The sequence below is a fragment of the Phoca vitulina genome, unplaced genomic scaffold (assembly GCF_004348235.1).
Source record: "Phoca vitulina isolate PV1807 unplaced genomic scaffold, GSC_HSeal_1.0 scaffold22, whole genome shotgun sequence".
In the NCBI taxonomy this organism is placed as follows: domain Eukaryota; kingdom Metazoa; phylum Chordata; class Mammalia; order Carnivora; family Phocidae; genus Phoca; species Phoca vitulina.
In genome coordinates, this window is record NW_022589725.1 from 36,460,044 (window position 1) to 36,483,580 (window position 23,537).

Genomic DNA, 23,537 nt, shown 5'->3' on the forward strand with positions numbered 1-23,537 from the left:
TTTAGGAATTAATCCCACAGACCCTGACATTGTTATAAATTATGTTGGTGCCAGGTCAGAAGAGGGCAGGGAGTGCAGAGAGCATAATGGGGGTGAAGGCTGTTCAAGTTGTGGGTGATCAGGGAAAGTGGGGACAATAACATTTCAGCTGAGGCTTGGGGATGAAGACAAGTTTGGCCAGCCAGGTTGGTGCACGAGCATTCTGGGAACACAGAACAGAAGGAGACGCTAGGTTCTCAGAGCACTGTGAGCAAAGACAAGAGAGGGTGACGGAAAGCTGCAGAGGCTGGTAAGGAGCTAGGCCCACCCAGGGGTGTGACATGATCTTGAGAGCAGTAGGAAGCTCCTAAGTGCAGTGAGACCCAAGAGAGGCCCAAAGTCTGGCAGGAACAGGGGCTTGGGAAGGAGGCTTGCTCCTTGGTCTTGCTAGCAGAGGCATTCCCACAGCCCTGTGCACAGCAGATGCTCAGGAGGGCGGGCGTGATTTGTCCTACCCCCTGCCCAAGCTTGGGAGGTGGGCCGCTGGAGAAGCCTATCCCTTAGGTAGGAGCACAGAGACAGCCCAAAGGTTTGGGCAGTGCTGGTCAGACCTGAGGGCATCCAGGTATGGCTGCAGGGCTAGATCCTAGAAAGGAGTAGCTGCAGAAGGCCTGGACTCTGTCCCCACCCCACCCCACCCCGCCCCAAGGGCCACTTTCATTCCATTTCTCCTCTTCCCTGGTACCCTCGAGGTTGGTGTAAAGACCACCACAGGTTTGACCCCTGCACTTCTAGCCCTGGCCCTCCACAGACAGTGCAGTCACACTATCTTCCAGCACTCCTACCCATCACTGTCCCTGCTTCTAAGGGGATGTTACCTCCCACGGCCCTGCTGTAAAGCCAGCATTCAGTATGTGTTCTCTGTGTCCTCTTCTGAGCACATCACACATCTCATTGTATCCCCAGACAGCGTCATATGGTGGCTTTCTACCTTACAGATGAGGACACCAGGCCCCTGTGAAGTTTAATTTGCCCACGGTCACATGCTGCTGTGGACAGAACACAAACCCATATCCTGCTTTCTTTTTTTTAATTTATTTTATTTTATTTAAATTCAATCAATTAACATATAGTGTATTATTAGTTTCAGAGGTAGAGTTCAGTGATTCATTAGTTGCATATAACACCCAGTGCTCATTACATCACATGTCCTCCTTAATGCCCATCACCCAGTTATCCCATCCCCCCCACCAACCTCCCCTCCAGCAATCCTCCGTTTGTTTCTTAAAGTTAAGAGTCTCTCATGGTTTGTCTCCCTATCTGATTCCGTCTTATTTTATTTTTCCCTCCCTTCCCCTGTGATCCTGTTTTTTTCTTAAATTCTACCTCTGAGCGAGATCATAATGATAATTGTCTTTCTCTGATTGACTTATTTCACTTAGCATAATACTCTCTAGTTCCATACACGTCATTGCAAATGGTAAGATTTCATTTTTTTTTTGATGGCTGAATAATATTCCATTGTATGTATATAGCACATCTTCTTTATTCATCTGTCAATGCACATCTCAGCTCTTTCCACAGTCTGACTACTGTGGACATTGCTGCTATAAACATTAGGGTGCAGATGCCCCTTCGAATCACTCCATTTATATCTTTGGAGTAAATACCTAGTGGTGCAATTACTGAGTCATAGGGTAGCTCTATTTTTAACTTTTTGAGGAACCTCCATACTGTTTTCCAAAGTGGCTGCACCAGCTTGCATTCCCACCAACAGTGTAAGAGGGTCCCCTTTCTCCACATCCTGACCAACATCTGTTGTTTCCAGTCTTGTTAATTTTAGCCATTCTGACTGGTGTGAGGTGGTATCTTATGGATTTGATTTGGATTTCCCTGATGTCAGGTGATGTTGAGCATTTTTTCATTTGTCTGTTGGCCATTTATATGTCTTTGGAGAAATGTCTGTTCATGTCTTCTGCCCATTTCTTGACTGGATTATTTGTTCTTTGGATGTTGAGTTTTTTGGTTTTTAAAGGTTTTATTTATTTTTTTTAACAAAGAGAAAGCATGAGCAGGGGGGAGAAGCAAGGGGAGAGGGAGAAGCCAAGCAGGGAGCCCAGTGCAGGACTCGATCCCAGGACTCTGGGATCATGATCTGAGCCGAAGGGAGATGCTTAACCGACTGAGCCACCCAGATGCCCATGGGTGTTGAGTTTGATAAGTTCTTTATAGATCTTGGACACTACCTTCATTTGATATGTCATTTGCAAATATCTTCTCCCATTCTGTCGGTTGTCTTTTGGTTTTGTTGACTACTTCCTTTGCTGTGCAGAAGCTTTTTATCTTGATGAAGTCCCAGTATTTCATTTTTGCCTTTGTTTCTCTCGTCTTTGGAGACATGTCTAGCAAGAAGTTGCTGCGGTCAAGGTCAAAGAGGTTGCTACCTGTGTTCTCCTCTAGGATTCTGATGGATTCCTATCTCACATTTAGGTCTTTCATCCATTTTGAGTTTATTTTTGTGTATGGTGTAAGAAAACGGTCCAGTTTCATTCTTCTGCATGTGGCTGTCCAATTTTCCCAGCACCATATATTGAAGAGACTGTCTTTTTTTCCATTGAATATTCTTTCCTGCTTTGTAGAAGATTAATTGACCGTAGAGTTGAGGGTCCATTTCTGGATTCTCTATTCTGTTCCATTGATCTATGTGTCTGTTACTGTGCCAGTACCATACTGTCTTGATGATTACAGCTTTGTGATATAGCTTGAAGTCCAGAATCATGATGCCCCCGGGTTTGGTTTTCTTTTTCAACATTCCTCTGGGTATTTGGGGTCTTTTCTGGTTTCATACAAATTTTAGGATTATTTGTTTCAGCTCTGTGAAAAATGTTGATGGTATTTCGATAGGGATTGCATTGAATGTATAGATTGCTCTGGGTAGCATAGACATTTTAACAATGTTTGTTCTTCCAATCCATGAGCATGGAATGTTTTTCCATTTCTTTGTGTCTTCCTCAATTTCTGTCATAAGTGTTCTATAGTTTTCAGAGTATAGATCCTTTACTTCTTTGGTTAGGTTTGTTTCCAGGTATCTTATGGTTTTTGGTGCAATTATAATTGGGATCGATTCCTTAATTTCTCTTTCTTCTGTCTCATTGTTAGTGTATAGAAATGTAACTGATGTGCTGAATTCCTGTATGAGTTATAGCAATTTTGGGGTGGAGTCTTTTGGGTTTTCCACATAGAGTATCATGTCATCTGCGAAGAGTGACAGTTTGACTTCTTTGCCGATTTGGATGCCTTTTATTTCTTTTTGTTTGTGATTGCTGAGGCTAGGACTTCTAGTACTATGTTGAACAACAGTGGTGAGAGTGGGCTCCCTGTCGTGTTCCTGATCTTAGGGGAAAAGCTCTCAGTTTTTCCCCATTGAGACTGATATTCGCTGTGGGCTTTTCATAGATGGCTTTTATGATATTGAGGTATGTAGCCTCTATCCCTACACTGTGAAGAGTTTTAATCAAGAAAGGATACTGTATTTTATCAAATGCTTTTTCTTCATCAATTGAGAGGATCGTATGGGTCTTATTCTTTCTTTTATTAATGTGTTGTATCACACTGATTGATTTGCAGATGTTGAACCACCCTTGCAGCCCAGGAATAAATCCCACTTGGTCGTGGTGAACAATCCTCTTAATGTACTGTTGAATCCTATTGGTTGGTATCTTGGTGAGAATTTTGGCATCCATGTTCATATTGGTCTGTTATGTGTCTTTCTTTCAAAATGGCACTTTCCTGTCTCCTTACCTCTAGGAGTGTCCACTGCACTTGCCACAACTGACAAAGTCAGGGATGGACACAGGTGGACATTCCCCAAGGGTAGGGTATCCCTGAGAATCAAGCACCTCACTTCTTGTCCTTTGAAGCCTCAGGTTCCTGCATGGTGTCTTACACCAGAAGCTGCTAAGAAAGCCTGAACAAATGCTTTCATTTGGGGGCACAGGGGGCATTGAACCAAAGACAGTGGTGCTGAGTTAGTTCTTTTGCTACTCAGGTAAGATTTTCATAGGCTTGGAAAGCACACAGGCATTATTTCCTCCTTGGCGGAGTGTAGTACGTGAGTGAAAAGAGACATCTCCTGTAAAACTTCCAGGGAAATGAGCTGCGTTTCTCAGACATGGCTGGGGCTCTCTGTAGTCCCCAAGGGATGAGACTTTAAGCCTTCTAAGAATTAAATATCTGTATAGAAGAGGAAGTGAGAATTTAAAGAATGGATTGGACATGTGTTCCTGTACCTTGAAAGGTTTGGGGACACCATTTACATGTGGCTGTTTAAAGTGGCAACAAGTCCCAAAGCCACTTGTCTGGAACAGCACTTGCTGGGGACCAAGCTCAGGCCTTAGAGCCAGCAGTTGTGGGTCTGTGCCCCAAGTCAGACCCTCCAGGACCTACCACCTCGAACAAGTTAGCTAGTCTTTGTAAACCCCGGTTCCTGTTCTCTTCTGTAAAATGGGCTCACACCATCTGGAAGCACTTTGAGGACTGAATGAAGCTTCTGATTCCAGGGGGAAAATGCAGACCAGTTTCTGGCTCAATGTTTTGTCCCTGAGCACAGGGACTTCTGACTTGCCCCAGAAGCTTGTAGCCTAACATGTTTTTCCTGCTTCTCCTCCCTTTCCTCCAGCAGCTGCGGCACAGTCCTCAGCAGACAGAGAAATGAGAAAAATACCAAATAATGGAAACCTGAAGATGACAAAGGTGGCGTACCCCCTGGGGCTGTTCATTTGCCTGTTCATCTATGTCGCCTACATCAAGTGGCACTGGGCCTCTGCCACCCAGGCCTTCTTCAGCATCACTGAGGTGGCATCAGGGGCCCGGAGGGGCCAGCAGGCTCACAGTCCCCCAGGGACAGCTGCACGTGGTCACGAGGTTTTCTACGGCATCATGTTTGATGCAGGAAGCACTGGCACCCGTGTCCATATCTTCCAGTTTGCCCGGCAGCCTGGAGGTATGTTGGGTAGAAGGCCTTGACCACTCACTGCTAGGCTCTCCTCACTCACAGCAGAGCTCTTGGGATCTCTTCCACTTAGAGACAGCGGATGGGCTGGATGCCCTGCCTCAGACTCACCTGGGAGCTTGTCAAAAATACAGGTTCCCAGAGAGACTGGCTCAGGCATGGGTTGGGGCCCAGGAATCTAAATTTCCCAGGAGCCCCTGACTATCCTTACTCACAGTAGTTTCTGGCGACCATCTGAGGGCAGCTGAGATCCCTGAGGGTGTTGGGTAGCCTGTCCTTTCCCAGCATTCAGCAGCAGGTCAGATGGCTGGGATCGTGACTTAGGCCAGAAGCTGCGTTGGGAGAGTTTAAGGCAGGAAGTTGCCCCTGACGCAGACTAGTATGAGGCAGTCTGGGAAAGTTATGAACTAGCAAGGACCTAGGACCTAGACTGACATGGTGCTGCCCAGTGGGTCCAGTCAGAGTGACGATGAGAGTGGCCTCAGCAGTGAGGAGGGAGCTGGAGCCTGAGCCCCGTTATAACCCCAGGGTGGGGGCCTGCAGGCTTCCGGCAAGAGGGAAGAAGTTTGTGTGTGTTCTCCCCGTAGCTGCTCCTGTGGGGAGACCCAGTCCCTGCCCAGCTCTGCACTCATCCCTTCTCCCTTTGATCTCCTTCCCTGGCACCTCTTGTACCCTCCAGCTCTGAGGGTCACCCTCCAGCTTCTAGCCAGTGAGTTTTAAGTTTTAAGACAACTTTTTTTTTATGTTAATCACCATACATTACATCATTAGTTTTTGATGTAGTGTTCCATGATTCATTGTTTGCATATAACACCCAGTGCTCCATTCAGTACGTGCCCTCTTTAATACGCATCACCAGGCTAACCCATCCCCCCACCCCTCTCCCCTCTAGAACCCTCAGTTTGTTTCTCAGAGTCCATAGTCTCTCATGGTTCGTCTCCCCCTCCAATTTCCCCCCCATTCATTCTTCCCTTCCTGCTATCTTTTTCAAATTTTTTTTTTTTTTAACATATAATGTATTATTTGTTTCAGAGGTACAGGTCTGTGATTCAACAGTCTTACACAATTCACAGTGCTCACCATAGCACATACCCTCCCCGATGTCTATCACCCAGCCACCCCATCCCTCCCACCCCCCACCACTCCAGCAACCTTCAGTTTATTTCCTGAGATTAAGAATTCCTCCTATCAGTGAGATCATATGATACATGTCTTTCTTTGATTGACTTATTTCGCTCAGCATAATACCTTCCAGCTCTATCCACATCGTTGCAAATGGCAAGATTTCATTCCTTTTGATGGCTGCATAATATTCCATTGTATATATGTACCACATCTTTATCCAGTCATCTTTTGATGGACATCTTGGCTCTTTCCATAGTTTGGCTATTGTGGACATTGCTGCTATAAACACCGGGGTGCACGTACCCCTTCGGATCCCTACATTTGTATCTTTGGAGTAAATACCCAGTAGTGTAATTGCTGGATCGAATGGTAGCTCTATTTTCAACTTTTCAAGGAACCTCCATACTGTTTTCCAGAGTGGCTGCACCAGTTTGCATTCCCACCAACAGTGTAGGAGGGTTCCCCTTTCTCCGCATCCCCGCCAACATCTGTCGTTTCTTGACTTGTTAATTTTAGCGATTCTGACTGGTGTGAGGTGGTATCTCATTGAGGTTTTGATTTGGATTTCCCTGACGCCAAGCGATGTTGAGCACTTTTTCATGTGTCTGTTGGCCATTTGGATGTCTTCTTTGGAAAAATGTCTGTTCATGTCTTCTGCTCATTTCTTGAGTGGATCATTTGTTCTTTGGGTGTTGAGTTTGATAAGTTCTTTATAGATTTGGGGTACTAGCCCTTTATCTGACATGTCATTTGCAAATATCTTCTCCCATTCTGTCGGTTGTCTTTTGGTTTTGTTGACTGTTTCTTTTGCTGTGCAAAAGCTTTTTATCTTGATGAAGTCCCAATAGTTCATTTATGCCCTTGCTTCTCTTGCCTTTGGCGATGTTTCTAGGAAGAAGTTGCTGCGCCTGAGGTCGAAGAGGTTGCTGCCTATGTTCTCCTTTAGGATCTTGATGGACTCCTGTCTCACATTGAGGTCTTTCAACCATTTGGAGTCTATTTTTGTGTGTGGTGTAAGGAAATGGTCCAGTTTCATTCTTCTGCATGTGGCTGTCCAATTTCCCAACACCATTTGTTGAAGAGACTGTCTTTTTTCCATTGGACATTCTTTCCTGCTTTGTCAAAGATGAGTTGACCATAGAATTAAGGGTCCATTTCTGGGCTCTCTATTCTGTTCCATTGATCTTTGTGTCTGTTTTTGTGCCAGTACCATACTGTCTTGATGATGACAGCTTTGTAATAGAGCTTGAAGTCCGGAATTGTGATGCCATCAGCTGTGCTTTTCTTTTTCAATATTCCTCTGGCTATTCGGGATCTTTTCTGGTTCCATACAAATTTTAGGATTATTTGTTCCATTTCTTTGAAGAAAGTGGATGGTATTTTGATGGGGATTGCATTGAATGTGTAGATTGCTCTAGGTAGCATTGACATCTTCACAATATTTGTTTATCCAATCCATGAGCATGGAACGTTTTTCCATTTCTTTGTGTCTTCCTCAATTTCTTTCATGAGTATTTTATAGTTTTCTGAGTACAGATTCTTTGCCTCTTTGGTTAGATTTATTCCTAGGTATTTTAGGTTTTAGGTGCAATTGTAAACGGGATCGACTCCTTAATTTCTCTTTCTTCTGTCTTGTTGTTGGTGTATAGGAATGCCACTGATTTCTGTGCATTGATTTTATATCCTGCCACTTGACTGAATTCCTGAATGAGTTCTTGCAGTTTTGGGGTGGAGTCTTTTGGGTTTTCCACATAAAGTATCATATCATCTGCAAAGAGTGAGAGTTTGACTTCTTCTTTGCTGATTCGGATGTTAGGACAACTTTTAAGTTTTAAGACAACTTGTCGGCATGTAATCCTTTAATAGAGACATCCTTTCAAAAAGTTCTGTCCGTGGGGGCGCCTGGGTGGCTCAGTCGTTAAGCATCTGCCTTCAGCTCAGGTCATGATCCCAGGGTCCTGGGATCAAGCCTTGCGTCGGGCTCCCTGCTCCGAGGGAAGCCTGTGTCTCCCTCTACCACTCCCCCTGCTTGTGTTCCCTCTCTGTGTCTCTGTCAAATAAATAAATGAAATCTTTAAAAAAAAAAAAAAAAGCTCTGTCCCTGATTTTTCCTCTTGGGTCTTCATGTCCAAATTCAGGCCAGCATCCCTCAGCCACCATGTGCCTCTGAACACTCCCTTGCTGTATGCACATGAATCCAGGGCCTTCATAATTTAAGACACTCCATTTTTTTAAAAGAAGGGAAAAAAAATGTTCTTTAGAACCTATACTACATCCATCCCAGGATAGAGAAATAACTTCTATATTTGCAGTTTAGAATCATCTGCCCTGCTCCTCTGTTAATGTAACGAGAATTAACCATGTTAAAATTTAGCAGTTTAGATGGATATAGTTTTGTATGTAAATCATACCTCAGTAAAGTTGGGTTTTTTAAAAAAGTTCTGGCCAAAGCATTAGGTAGAACGCTCATCCTGTTTATCTGGGCTAAAGAAGCAGTGTTCCAGTCACTCTGAGATTGGTCTGATTTCAGACATCTGCCTTTAAAAAGTGTGGTTAGCCATAATTGTATATATTCATATATTCATGTATATGTTCACAGTTGTACTTGTTTTTTAAACATGATTTCCCTTTAGAAACTCCCACTTTGACCCATGAGACGTTCAAAGCACTGAAGCCAGGTCTTTCTGCTTATGCTGATGATGTTGAAAAGGTAATGCTTTCCTCTCACGTCTATTCAAATTTGTCTTCCAGCGTGCAGTTTGTTAAAGCCAGCTCCCTTTCTCTTGAGTGCGTAGGCCTTATTCACAGAGGAAAGCATCTCTGATGGTGCTGCCCTGGGACATTTCATGCTCTTTAGGGTGGCCAGATGGGGGAAACTGGTACAGCACATGGGGCCAAAGGAGGACCGCTACCCCCAGGCCCCACCTTCCCCTACACCCCAGCTTCCCAGGCCCTTCCCCCAACCACCAGGTGTGCCACCCAGAAGTCTTGGTGCGAATCAAAAGCACACAGGCTACAAACTGATAAAAGGCAGTATTTGAGAGTTTGTTTTTGTTTCAGTTCTTCTGACTGAAGACGACAAAAGTTGACTAAAAAAATTGAAGTTAAAAATGTATTATGCAAAATCCACAAAACCAAATAAGTGTGAAAGTGATTTACTTAAACTGTCAAATAATGATTTTCGTAAATTTGTAGCTTTTATACTTTTCAACTCCTTAAAGCTTACAGCTGCACTAATACAGGACACCTGTATTTCCACTAAGGCGCTGATGAAATGGACAAGGTAGTAACATAGCTACAAGTTCCTTTTGATTCAAGCATGTTTTAAAAGCTAATACAGGGGCGCCTGGGTGGCTCAGTCGTTAAGCGTCTGCCTTCGGCTCAGGTCATGATCTCAGAGTCCTGGGATCGAGCCCCGCGTTGGGCTTCCTGCTCCGTGGGAAGCCTGCTTCTCCCTCTCCCACTCTCCCTGCTTGTGTTCCCCTCTCGCGTGTATCTCTCTATCAAATAAATAAATAAAATCTTTAAAAAAATAAAATCTAATAGATAGGGGCCCCTGGGTGGCTCAGTCAGTTAAGCGTCTGGCTTCGGCTCAGGTCGTGATCTTGGGGTCCTGGGATCAAGCCCCGCATCAGGCTCCCTGCTCAGTGCAGAGTCTGCTTCTCCCTCTGCCTCTGCTTGTGCTCTCTCTGTCTCTCTCTTAAATAAATAAAATCTTAAAAAGATTTTTTCATTCTTGCCCACAGGTGCATCTTGATCTCACACAGTGAAGTCATAACCCTGCTTTCCTGTGGCTTGGTTAAAAAAAAAATTGAAAACAAAAATCAAAATCAATGATATTAGAGTAACTATAAGGTTACACATGAGTAAATTAGATAGCTTTAAAATAAACTCATAAGATTTTTAAAACCGTACTTGTTTTAGTAGGCAGTACACATTCAAGTGGGACATATTTCACAGCTTCTCAAGGCAGATGCTGAGAACTCCCCTCCTGCTCCAGTCTCCCCTAGGAGGGCTGGTGTCCCTGGTTTCTTATGTGTCTTTTAAGGGCTAGTTGACATACCTATGAGCAAATTCATCTATATTCTTCCTCTCCCCTTTTTATTTCACGTGCACAATAGAATGGCATTCATGTCGTTACGTACTTCACTTTCGTCACTCAACAATATAACAGATTATTTACTATCAGGATGTGAAGAGCTTCCTTGATTTTTCTAGCAATGATACTGCAGTGTGTACAGGCACTTTGAATTTATGGAACCAGTCCCCTCCTGAAGGACGTTCAAATAATGTCTAAGAAAGGCTACAGTTTGTCACCTCACTGAACTTCATTACCCACAGATGCAAGGGCATCCATCTCAGATGAATTCTTAGAATGAGATTTCTGAGTAAAAGGAAGGTACGTTTTCTCATTGGGCAGACATTGCCAAATTGTTCCCGCAGCATTGTAGCTGTTGGTAATACCCAGCAGTACTTTACTAAAATTGTTATCCCAGCTCTGCCCTGACACAGGGCCTTAGCCAACTTTTGGATTTCAAGCATTCTGGCAGGCATAAATGATTCCTTCGGGGTTTTCAGCACCGTGAGGAATCCCAGAATTCATTCATGATGTCCAGGGGAATCACAGCTCATCTGAGGTCACCCGGTGAGGGTTGGTGATGGGGCTGAGCAGGGTTTTGGTTGCCAGAGTGTAGAACTGCAAGACCCCCCTTGTGTATCTTCTCCCCACCATGCTCCACTGCTAGGGGTGTTGCTCTGTACTCGCCTGGTCCCTGTGCCCCTCACATTCACTAGCACCACCTAAGTCGTTTTCTGCCGATTTGGAAAGTTAGAAGAAAATGTGTTTATAAGTCAATAAAACCAAAAGGGTTGGGGGAGCATCTGTGACCCTGTATGCTGAGCTTTGACAGACCCTGCTTTTACCACGTTCACAGAGCACTTCAGGAATTCAGGAATTACTGGATGTTGCTAAACAAGACGTTCCTTTTGACTTCTGGAAGGCCACCCCCTTGGTGCTCAAGGCCACAGCTGGTTTACGTCTGTTACCAGGAGAAAAGGCTCAAAAGTTACTGCAAAAGGTGATCTTACCCATTTCCCCCTGGGGGGTGGATAGCTTATGATAACTGAAAACACAAAATATTCAGCCAGTGTCTGAGCAGTCGAATGGGCTATGTAGAAACTTCCTGAAGAGGAAAACACATCAAAATGTTAACAGCATCACCTTTAGCTGTTCCTGTTTTCTAGAATGAACCTGTATTGTGTAATAACGTCAACTCTGTTTTAGGAATACGCTGAAGCCTGGGGCACCTGGGTGGCTCAGTCGTTAGGCGTCTGCCTTCGGCTCAGGTCATGATCCCAGGGTCCTGGGATCAAGCCCCACATCGGGCTCCCTGCTCGGCGGGGAAGCCTGCTTCCCCCTCTCCCACTCCCCCTACTTGTGTTCCCTCTGTCGCTGTCTCTCTCTCTGTCAAATGAATAAAATCTTTTAAAAAAAGAAAGAAAAAATAATACCAATTCTTAGCACTAACTCCTTCATAAAATTGAAGAGGAGGGAATTAAAAGAAAAAAAAAGGAAAAAAAAGAATACGTTGAAAGCCTTTTGAAGGGCTTCCTTCGGTGCAGAGACTAGATCCTTGTAGAGGGTTGTAGAAGCCTGAGTTCCTGACACTTCATCTCCAGCCTGCGTGTTCTCATGGAAACTGCCAGTTCTTCTCTTGATCTGATCCACAGATGTAACTGCTAAAGAGTCCTTTAGCCTTCCCCTGCCAGGGTCTGGCTCTCACATGGCCGGGATTGCCCCCCCAGGCCTAGTGGCAGCCCTGCAGAAAGACTTTGAACCCTGTTTCTTACAGGTGCCTGGATGGTTATTGTCAGGCACATTAGGGAAACTGCTTTCACCACCATGGTCCCCTTCATCCTCTGTACTGTTTCTAAACTGTGCAGCCACTAAATGATGAATTGTTGCACATTGGTCAGGGTCCCTTGTAAAAGTTACCTTTACATGCTCGAGTCTGATTGTGGGCCACCAGTGCAGTTGGAATGTGCAGATGGACTGACGTTTCTGTGTGTCAGTACTTGCTAAAAAATGGGGAGGGAAGTGCCCCCAAATGCTGCTGCTCACTGTCTTCGCCTCCCGGCTGTGGAGCTAACTCCTGGGTCCCAGGCTGAGCTCTGCCTTGAGGGGCTTCCAGTGTCTCATCTCCAGTCTAAAGCAGGGCAGTGTTTGGGGGCCCAGCAGGCTCAGGGGGACCCCTGAGCTCTTCCAGCCCAGAGTGGCTTTAAGACAGGACTCTTCAGGGTAGCATCTGCCTTCACCAGCCCAGGCAGTAGATAAGGATATCACTTGCAGAGGATTCGAGAAATTTAAAACAAAACATGAGCTTTGTTTCTTCACAGCACCAGCTGACACCCTCTGCTGTTTTGTCATGACCTGCTGAAAGCACAGTGTAATTGGGAACTTTGAGTTTAGATTGTAAAGGATAAAGACTTGTCTCCCTTTACATTTAGGTGAAAGAAGTGTTTAAGGCATCGCCCTTCCTTGTAGGAGATGACTGTGTTTCCATCATGAACGGAACAGATGAAGGTAGGGTCTCCAGAAGCTTGCTGTGCGACAAGGCTGTCCTGGGAGACAAGGCTGTGTTCAGGGCTGCTATTGGCATTCCAAGTGGGAGCGTTCTCCTCAGTCAGACGTGGGCAGGCAAGAACTAAAGTGATGGTCTCATTCCGTTCACAGTGTAACTGTCAGAGGATCCTTGGGGGGCCAGTATTAGAGACAGATTCACATCTCAACTAGCTCTAAACCTGGCACAGATGAAGTTTCTGAAAACAAATCATCTTTTCAGCTTTAAGAACATTTAGAGAGAATCCCCAATTGCTACCATATTTAGAAGTTTGCTGTTGCATTGTTAATGCTGAGAGAGAGAGACCGTCAGGTTCTTCACCAGCCCCTGATTTTAAAATATGACCAGGGGAGGGGAGAGCAACATTTGGTTCTCTTTCCAAAAAGAGGAAGTTCATGATAAAGAATAGGAGGGAGAGATGTGACATTTGGCAGAGTATTGTAGTGTTTTAGTATGGCATCTTCTGGAACAGTCTGCCAGAAGCTGCTGGGTGACTTGATGACTGATGCCTCTTCCTGTAGCTGATCTGGAGGCTGTGAAGTGAGGGGCGCTCACTTCTGCTCCTGGAATCTCAAAGTGGTCATTTGAGTGCGTGTGTTGTTTACAGCATCTCAGGTGATTCACGTGCCGTCTGTGACCCTCTCTTGTAGGCGTTTCAGCGTGGATCACTGTCAACTTCCTAACAGGTACATTCTTCCCTCTCCCTGAAGCTGACAGTCCACAGATGCCACTCTTGATGGCAGAGGTCTCATTTCTACTCTTTAAAATAACCCCTTGGGTTTCTCCCGTGGTGCTGGTTCAAAGTAGATCATTGGGTTGGGTGGGGGCTCATCAGAGTGGGCATCAAGCTTGCAGATGAAAATGCTAGGGAAAGGAGCTTCTCTGTAGGCCTGGTTTTCTCCAGCATAGCTCCTGCCCCTTCTCGACTGCAGCCACATCAGCCAGTGGCCCTGTCCTCTCATTTCTAAGGGAAGTCATGAATAAAACCACTCGTGCTTTCAGTTATTAAATGTGGTGGGAATGCTCTTCGCCTTAGAATTGAATTCCTCTGCTGCAGATAGAACAGAGAACAGAAACATCTGTTCTTAGAACAAGATGGCAAGGAGTCATTTTTCTTAGATTATTCTCAGTACAGGTTGATTTTTGTCCCTTCATTGTAATTATGGCAAAACCAGTGTGTGTGAAACGCATATATGAAAAAGAGGCTTTGTGGCAGAATTTGCCCCTTGGGGATGGAGAGCCATGTTAAGGGACACATTAGGAGCCCGGTGCTGGGGGAAGGTGTGCCTCTGGGCATGAAGGGACAGGATAGAAGTCATTGTCTCCGGGGGTGAGCAGTAGATAGGGCAGGCCCAGCTTCTCTGCTGAAGGTCGGTGTTGTCTTATATTGTTAAAGCCACAGCTGGCAGAGCTGCATTCATGCCCCTTGAACATGTGCATCCTTCCATGGAGATTGTTAAATACCCACAGCTGTTTCTCTGTTTTTCTTTCCACTGAGGGGCTTGACTCCTAAACTTTCTTTACTTTTTCGGCTGTTCTCATCTATTTACTAATGTGACAGTATGTGTTGGTTTGTACTCACTGTGCCCCAGGCAGTTTGAAAACCCCAGGAAGGAGCAGTGTGGGCATGCTGGATTTGGGCGGAGGATCCACTCAGATCACCTTCCTTCCAAGAGTTGAGGTAACCGGCCTTTGCCACCCCATTGTGGCCCCCACCCTCCAAAGGCCACCTGCCCCCAGGAGTTGCAGCCCCTGGGGAAAGGCCTGTTGACCTGGTGTCTCTGGGCCTGTGCAGTCAGTTCCTATCCTCACAGCCAGATTCATTCACAGTTAATGCTTCTTCGCTTGATTTTATTCTGCTCTGTGAAGGAGAGAAATTTATCATCCTTCAGTGGGATGATAAATTAGAAACTACCTGGAACCCTCAGGGCCATAGGATGTGAGATGTTCCCTTTTCCCCCAGGACAAGCCAGAGACGGGGCCATTACTTAGTCTGACTCCAGATGGGGAGAGAGCCTCAAGCCCTGTGTGATGGGATATTATAAAGGAGATGAAAATGCTTCCAATCTAGACTGTGTGCTGCTTTAGCCACAGTGCCTTCCTCACCCACCACTATTTTATTGTTTTTATTTTTAATTTACAATGGAAAAGCACTTAAATTTACTCATAATTGTCTTGGTTGGGCCATATTTGTCAGAATGGTAAATGTTAGTTATAAGGAGGAAAAACATTTTTTCATTTTGGACATTTTATTTTTCATTGCTTGTTCAAACTCTTTTGAAACATGTGACTTAATGAAAAACTAATTTAATTGAATACATCTGTGAGTACCCTGGTCTTTTCAAAAGAAAGACCAGCAGGAAGGATAGCATTCCTCATGTTCTTCCACAGGATACCCTCCAGACCTCCCCGCCTGGCTACCTGACGTCACTCCAGATGTTTAATCGGACCTACAAGCTCTATTCTTACAGGTTTGTTTTGGGAGTGGGAGTGGAGAGGCTGCCCATCCAGGAGTGTGGATCAGCCAGCCCTGTGCAGTGACCAGAGCACCCGGAAACCCCCCTACTGGGGGCTCTCCCTCCAACACTTCCTCCTCCCTTGCTGTTCCTTCCTCCTCCTGCCTTTTCCCCACTTCATTTTTCAGTTCACCTACAGTAAAATCACATTCCCTTTTTTTGTGCTTATTTTGTTCTGCTTTGGAGGAGGTTTCTAAAAGGTGGGGAAGAGCCCATGGATTGTGCAGGAATTTTCTTGGCCATCTATTTACCACATGGCACCTTCAGTCAGTTCTTGGTGTAAAGCATATATACTCTATAAAGATCAGGGCACATCTGTGTCGTTCACTGGCATCCACACCTCCTAGGCAAGCTCCTGTTAGGTAATAGGCTTTCATTTGTTCAACTGAATGCCCTAACCTCCATAGAGAGGCTTCTAGAAGCAGAAAGTCTACTGCCTCGCCACAGGTTTCCTCCCTTTCCCACTTGTTTTGGATTCAGGCCAGGTGAACGTACTGGAGGCAGGATTGAAGATGTTACCCAGCGCTTCCCATGGCAGGCCAGCCCCTCACCCAGGATTTTCTTTCCACAGCTACCTGGGGCTCGGTTTGATGTCGGCGCGGCTGGCGATTCTGGGTGGCATGGAGGGGAAACCTGGTGAGTGGAATGAGAGTTCAGAGCCCTCCTTGCTCAGCAGGCTTGAGGAGCCTGTCAGGAAAGGTGCTCCTGCCCGCCACTGTCACAGCAGCCCACTGGGCCCTGGTCCTCAGGACTAGAGGAGCCTAGGAGGGACGTGTGGGGAAGAGTGCACACATCGGTGTGCACTATGTTGGTGGGCACTATGATGGTGACAAATAGTAATGTGTTTTATCTGTGTACATGCTAAGTTATTTTTTAAAAGGAAGAGATGCTGGAGAATTCATTTCTCAAACACTGAGCTGTGGGATTTTAGCCACCAAGTAACTGTGTTTAGTCATCACCTGCGTTTGGAGTGGACTGGTTTTTAAGCATCAGAAAGGAATCTTCTTCTTCATGATGGTATAGGAGGAGCCATGAGGAGGTGATTCTGGGGCTGCTACTGAGAAGCTGGGGAAAGTTTTTCCCTCATTCACAGTGATTCTAGTGTTATAAGGATGTCCCTTCATCTTCTCTTGCTCTGTGAAGGATCATTAAACATGAACTTGGCCCCTCCTACAGACACGGCATTGAACCGGAGATGGCCAGGTCAGGATGTTTCTTCCCAGGCCTTCTCTGATCTTTCCTGACTGGCCTGGCTGAGGAGAAGCCTGGTGCTGGCCACCAGGGTACATGAGCTCTTAGGAGGTCTTAGGGGATCATTATGTCCCAATTTGGGAGTAGGGGAACACTGCTCTGAGGCTGGCATTGGCCTGTCTTTCCTGATGACATCAATCAGGGCCCAAAGGCCTTGACCCATGCCTCTGGTCCAGATGTGTGCGTGCGAGCCCACACATACCCTCCAGCCACATGCCCTTCCCTCAGCCCTGCCTCTCCTTGCCCCACACCTGCTCCCCTCCACAGGGCTAGCACTTCTCTGCACTTCTTTCAAGGGCCTAGTTGTTCTGACTGGAATTTTTGTTTTTCACGTACATCTTATTTCAAATCCTGGTGTTTAACCTCATTATGGTATTCCTCTGTTGCAAACCAAAAACATTTCCATGTCTCAGAAACACTAGCAGTTTTCACTCTGTGGCCAGAAAACACCTATTTAGCCAGCAGGAAGAAGGCAGTTACCCATTTGCCTGTCCATGGCTAGCCTTAAACCCATCAGCTACATAAAGTACCTACTTGGGACACATAGGGCTGTAATACCTGCCAAGAAGGGTATGGACAGCTCCTTGCCCCAGAGGAAACATCTCCCTATTGTGTTATCTGTTGTTGCACAAGTACACACTAAACTGAGTGGTCAAAACGATCAGATATCTCATGATTGCATAGGCTTGAGCTGGGCAGTGCCTCTCCTGGGATCCCTGGGGCTTGTGTGGTGACAGCTGGGGTGGCTGGGTGAATATCTTACACCTCAGTGCTCCCCCATGTGGCCTCCCCAGCAGAGCAGCCTGCACTTCTCTCTGGCAGCTCAGGAAGGGAGACTGCCCTGAAGTCACATGCTGTCATATCCTGCGCATTCTGCTGGTGAAAGCAGGCCCAGGCAGGAATCAAGGGCAGACATAGGGATTCACTTTTCAGCATGCACATCCTTGAGGGGTGGCATCATGGGGCCAGCCTTGGAGGCCAACCACCACACTTCCTTTGTTATTTGTGGGGCCCCAGATTTTGTGCTGTGGGGCAGCACAGATACATGGCATGGTGGCATTGTCCTGGCCCTGCCAGATTACTTGCAGCCTCATTCATCTATAAAATTGGGTAGTGTTGGCTCCCCCTCTATTAGGGTGGTTGTGACAGTTGACTGAACAACACTTGGCCCGATGCCTGGAACCCTGAAGCCCCTCAGTGCGTGTAAGCTAGGAGAGACTATGTTTCTAAAACTGATGAGGCTTTGTGGCGGCTTCTGTGATAGAGAAAGGCTTGCCTCCCCTAGTTGACCTGGAATGCTTCCACAGGTCGGGTTTCATCTGGCAGAAAGGAAGAGTGTTCCTTTGGCCCTCCAATGCCTCATTACTAGTATTGGGGAGGAAAAATTTTTCTTCTACCTTTCAAGATTCTTTTGGCCTATTAATTAAATTCACATGAGACAGATTAATAGGAGAAAAACAAATTTAATTATGTATGTACAGGAGCCCCATAAGAATATGAGACCCAAGGACAGGTCAGGCAGTTGAGGCTTATGTGCCATCCAGAACTAAGGAATAGGATAGGGGACTGGGGCTTTAAAGGGGAGGAGGGTGATTCACAGGATAGTAAGAAGAGCAGATGTTTGGTCATTAGATGTTTGCCCTTGCATACAGAAGTCATTCTTAAAAACTTATCTCTGTTAACAGCTCTCTTTCTGGGCCAGACCCCCTATCTAAATTCTTTTAGATAGTTAAGAGAAAGGTAAAAGTTTTTCCTGAATCTGCTGGGTCTAGATTGTCTTTAGCTCAAAATAGTCCACATGCCAAAGTGGCATATTTTGGGGTCATGTATTTTACTCCCTCTCAGTCCTATCTTTGAAACTTCCCTAGGAAGTTTCACAGTCCAGAAGTGAAGCTGCTAGATTGCTCCATCTCACTGAACCAGGCTCTTAGTGCCGATAAAAAATGGGTTCAGTTAGACAGTTGTGTCTCATTTCAGGAGGCAGTGATGCAGGCGGGCTCCCAAAGTTAGGCCTGTGGTGCAAGAAATCAGGTGATTAATAAAAGGCATTTCTGTGGAAATAAAAAATAGTGGTTAATGATTGGAACAGATTATAATCCCAGTTTCTGCATTCTGAAGGCAAGCCAGCTGACAAGATTTCTAGATGTTGGGCTTGAAGCACCTTCAGACAGAGTGAGGGCAGGCAGCGGCAAACTGATAGGTTTTCCTGTTGCAGTTTCAATGTCTTTGATGATCTTTCTGAGTGGTCACCCTTAGTTCCATAAAGCTGTCTGGCTATATCTGAATTTACACACATCCTTCTCAAATAGGACATTCCAGTCAAAGCCTTGGTAATGTAACCAGTGTTTGTGGTTGTGTCCTGGAGACACAAGGAGAAGAGATGCACATAACTATATTGCCATGAAAATAAGAATATTCTGTTGCCAAATTGTGGAACGATAAGGTAGAGAGAAAAAGTAATTGTTTCATATTTGTTCACAAAGGTATATCTTACCAAATTGTTGGTAGCTTAGGAGAAAAGAGTAAAAGGTTTCCTTAAATCTGGAAAAATGAAACATAAAACAATAGGCAGTGTTTCAAACAAAAACTCATAAACATTATAATCCTCCTCTGTTTATTCAGTTCCATATAATTAATAGTTGTTCCCCTTAAACCCAGTTTTCCCTTTAGTTCTGGAAAATCTTACCCAGCCCAGTTTTATGGTCTTTAAGGTTATCAGAAACCTGGAGGTTTCTGACAAGTTTTTGACAAGTCCACTTGTCAAAAGTCCTTTTCTTGAATCTCCTTGAGGGGAAGTGCTTTTGCAAGAACACTTTACAAAGCATTAGAGTGATACAGTAACTGTAAGTGACAAAAGACTTAAGATGCCCATTGTTAAAGATCTGATGAGAGTTCATTGTAGCAGAATTAACAAGTCTGGTTATTTCTGTGGTATGCAATATTTTAAGGTAATAGCTAGAATTATGACTGATAACATTATACCAGGGTGTATCAGAATTTTAGGAATTTCATACAATTTTTATAATACTTATGTTAGTAAGATTTACCTATATAGTATAACCTAGGAAGGCTTATCATCACTTATTTGACATGCCTACCAGGTAATTTAACATATCAGATAAACTCATCTCTTTTTGTAAAGAGAGAGCACATATTTTTTGAGATGTTCTAGGGGCCCTCTTAAAAATCTCAAACTGAGTTTAAGGCCATAAAAGACTTCATTTAGAATATGATGTTGGAAATTTGTCAAAAATATCACAAGATTTGGACACTTGACTAAATAGAATCACAGATCATAACGAAGCATTACTTACCTGTTCAACCAAAGTGACAAAGGATTTTAAGGGCAAATACAGAATGTTACATAGTTGTGAGCAAAACTGATCAAAGACCTGATAAAACATGGAAAATTATTTTGATAAAACATAATCTGCTTTTTGAAGACTGGTTACTTAGAAGGTGACAAAAAGCCTTTCACAGTCTTATCAGGAGCAGGCCAGTAGTCCCAGAAAACTGTCCTTTCAGGTGAAAGAACATTGAATTTTGGTTTCGTAAAAGTACCCTCCTGATTTTAAAGCTTCGTTTTACAACCATTAAAATAAATTCATTCAGTTTTAGCCAACTTAACCACACAAGGTAACATTTTCTCTGTCTTTCTAGCTTTCCATTTAATCTGTCTTTATTTTCCTCTTTCCCATCTGGAAATAACCAGTTTTACTTGGGACAAATTTACTTTCCCTTATTTTCCCTTAACAAAAATGCCTCTTCATACCTCATACTTCTTCTTACTGAAAACACATCTTACTTTCCTTGCATACAGAGTTGTTTCTCTTATATTATTTCTAGTAATTTTAGTTACATATATTAATTAGAATTAACCCTTACAACCCTTGACTAAGAAATAAGCAGTAGTGAACTGTTTCACACCAGCATTGTTTAAAATGGCAAACTTATAAATGCATTTAATAATTTCTAGAGACATATGCTTACTCATGACCCAAATGCCTTTTAGTTCTTCTGTAAAAGGAAGTAATAGTGTCTAAATCTTTGTTCAGCAGTTAAAAGTATATAAAACTATGTTCGGTGTTTTATCTTATTTAGAAATGGTCTGGATATTCAGTGAATTTAACTTAATTCATCATTTAGCAAAAGTTTAAAGCTTCAGCTTACCTGAAAGATTTGGGAAAACCATTTTTAAGTACACATACCATAAAACATAGTTTATTGCTAAAAAGTTCACCTAAAAACCTTTTATACTACTTATACCTACTTAATTTTCTTGTTCTTAACAAGTAACTTAACAAGTTAACAACTGTGTTTAAACTGCTTCATGAGACACTAGACAAAGTCAGCCATCATCCCAAGCTATGTTTCTTGCTGACAGATTTTTGTAAGAGATAGCATGACCTTTAGTAAACCAAGGTAGAATAAAAGTATTATATTTCATACTGATAACTTCTGAGGACATGCCTATCTTAATCAACAAACTTAAACTAGTTTTTATTTACTAAAAGTTAATACTAAATCACATGAACTTGAAAAACATTTGGGTTAGTTTTCTTTTTTTAAAAGATTTTCTTTCATAATTTTTTTTTTTAAGTAAACTCTATGCCCAGTGTAGGACTCGAACCCACGACCCCAAGATCAAAAGTCACAGGCTCCACCAACTGCGCCTGCCAGGGGTCCCTAGTTTCTATTATATTCCTGAGAATTCAATTTATATGAGCACTTAATTTCTTTAAATCAATTAAGTAGAGCTTTCTTACAAATTAATTTTGTTGACATAGAAGATTATACCCAACTTCTTATATATATAGAATACATAAACATACAGACAGATGCAAACTGAGACCTTACAGCTTCCATACCCTTAAAATTTCCTGTGAGCCCAAGTTCCAAGTGACAATTCCCTCTTTTGTTTTTCTTCTTCTAAGAATTACCTCCCTGAATTTTGAATTTTGTACTTTAACTTTTAAATCACAAGGAAAAATGCCCATTACAGGTCTTTTAAGATAAACTGGGGAGAGGGGATTGGAACAGGTGAACTCTGAGCTGCTTCTAGAGCTGCATTTTTAGTTTTGCAAAGATTTTGTAAGATGAGCACAGTTGCTCTCAATTCCTTAAAAGAATAGGGTTGCAACCTAAATGTCATCATAGTTTGATCCACCCATCCAACCACATTATCTTCAATATGTTTTTTATATCCGGGAGCTTTGGAATGTTTTAGTAAATCCTTTTACAGAGGCTTCAGAAGGTTTTTCTTTCCCTCTGGGTACATAGTTTCATTTTAGCTTAGGGGAAGAGACCTAAAAAATCCTATCAGGCTCTGAATATCAGCTTCCAGGCTGGCCAGTCTCCAACCACAGAGCTGTTTAAAAAACTCTTAAATATCTTGTCATTTTTCGGTCGGGACAAACAGCAGGTGTTTTCTGGGATTAATGGAGTATGCCTTTGTAAAGTCTACATAAAGCATTTTAACAAAGGCCTCCTTTCTGAGTGCACATTTCAACCTTAAACCTTTACCTTAGGAAGAAAAGCCTCTCTGTCAGCCCCTAACATGAGCCTTCAGCTGATCATTTGTAGGAAGGCCTAGGAGAAATGCTAGTCATCTGTTTCCTGGTGGGGGGGAGTATTGGTTCCAGGGGCCATCTGGCTTGTCTGATAACTACAATATAATCATAATCATGGGTGGGAAGAACACCCCTTAGCAGCCAAACAAAGTCCCTATGAGTGGGGTTGTGATGGACATCAATCTGTTTAATTCAACTTAAACTTTAATTTGGTAGGATCCTCTAAAAGTCTATTTTAAGGGCTTTATAATTTTAAAAATATGCTGTTGTCTAGGGGACATGAATTATTTGGGTGGGGGCCTAGGATATAGCTGCGAAGGACATTGCACAGGAAGGCCTGAAGCTGGCAGAGCCTGATTATAGAGCCCTGCAAAACGAGCCTTCTGTATAAACCTTATTATCTACCTTGGGTGCTTCTGTTAAATTCTCTCTGGCTCTTAGTATTTACATGAGTAACCTGTACACCCTGGGCTTAGAGATCAGGCCAGAATGCTCTCTGTAAATCTTAAGGAAAAGGGAAGCTAAAATAAGCAGCTGGGTGTTCAAGGGATTTTCTGGGGAAGGTGGAGGAGTCAGAGTTAAGAGAATTTGCTGAGGAGACAGGGCCAGATTTTAATGAGGAAAATTTATGTTGGATGGGGACTTTAATTTTTGTTCTAAGTCTAATTTATCTTCCCCCCCCCATCTTATTAAGGGAGTCCCTAAAGCTTAGCTGTTACATCTCTTTGTGTCTATTTTTTTTAACTTGGCTTTTCCATAGGTATCAATAAGACAATTATTTAGGAGGAGAGCTCTCAAATATTGTCAATTCAAAAGATCCATTGTCAGGCCATTGGTGAGCAGGATCTTATATTAATCTCAGTATGACACAAACCTTAATAAGCCTTTTTATGGCTTAACCATGAATACAAGAGGTGTCCCAAAAGAGGGTGCAAAAGATGTAGCCCTTATAAGATCCAGAAAGTTTACTCCCAGAAATAGTCTAAGACAGTAAAGCCCTGTTGCTATGGGCAATAAGAATGGTGTAGTGAAAACACTGTCTCCGGTTTCCTGTGAGAACATGAGGCACCTCTAGTCACAGACCTGCGAATCTGTGACACCAGGCAGGCACTACTAGAATGGGACTTTTCCAGCACTAACAAAACAGTGAAGGTGAGATGACAGAAACCTTATGGACCAGGACCCCTGTAACAAACTCTCCTGAAAGCTGGCACAGTCGGACAGAAAGTGCTGCTTGTGACTTAAAGTCTAAGAACCCCAGGCTACCGAGGTGCATGTGATATGTGCAGAGAGAACATTCTCACTGGTCATAAAGACAACCTCTCAAGACATGAACAGGACAAAAGGAAAACCCCTCCTAGGCACATTAACAGCTTGGCTGAGCCTTTGTCTCAGAGCCAAACTGTACCGAAGAGGGATGTGCTGCTGGGTTGGAGATTGCGAGGTGGTTTTACAGAGTTCCTTG

General features: G+C 43.8%; 1 protein-coding gene across 8 annotated transcripts in view; it reads left to right on the forward strand.

Moving 5' to 3' along the window:
* The window catches only part of ENTPD6 (ectonucleoside triphosphate diphosphohydrolase 6), a 43,316-nt gene that overhangs the window by 11,446 nt on the left and 8,333 nt on the right, over positions 1–23,537 (forward strand). For 3 of the 8 annotated variants that reach the window (XM_032419501.1, XM_032419506.1, XM_032419503.1), the window contains exons 2-9: positions 4,658–4,981; positions 8,749–8,825; positions 11,050–11,193; positions 12,623–12,698; positions 13,386–13,421; positions 14,328–14,416; positions 15,127–15,206; positions 15,823–15,887. In XM_032419501.1, the coding sequence (XP_032275392.1) occupies positions 4,690–4,981; positions 8,749–8,825; positions 11,050–11,193; positions 12,623–12,698; positions 13,386–13,421; positions 14,328–14,416; positions 15,127–15,206; positions 15,823–15,887 (859 nt within the window). In that variant the 5' untranslated portion in view covers positions 4,658–4,689. Of the gene's footprint in view, positions 1–4,657; positions 4,982–8,748; positions 8,826–9,835; positions 10,515–11,049; positions 11,194–12,622; positions 12,699–13,385; positions 13,422–14,327; positions 14,417–15,126; positions 15,207–15,822; positions 15,888–23,537 lie in introns of those variants that run through there. The other 5 variants (XM_032419502.1, XM_032419505.1, XM_032419504.1 and 2 more) reach the window with 3 other exon arrangements.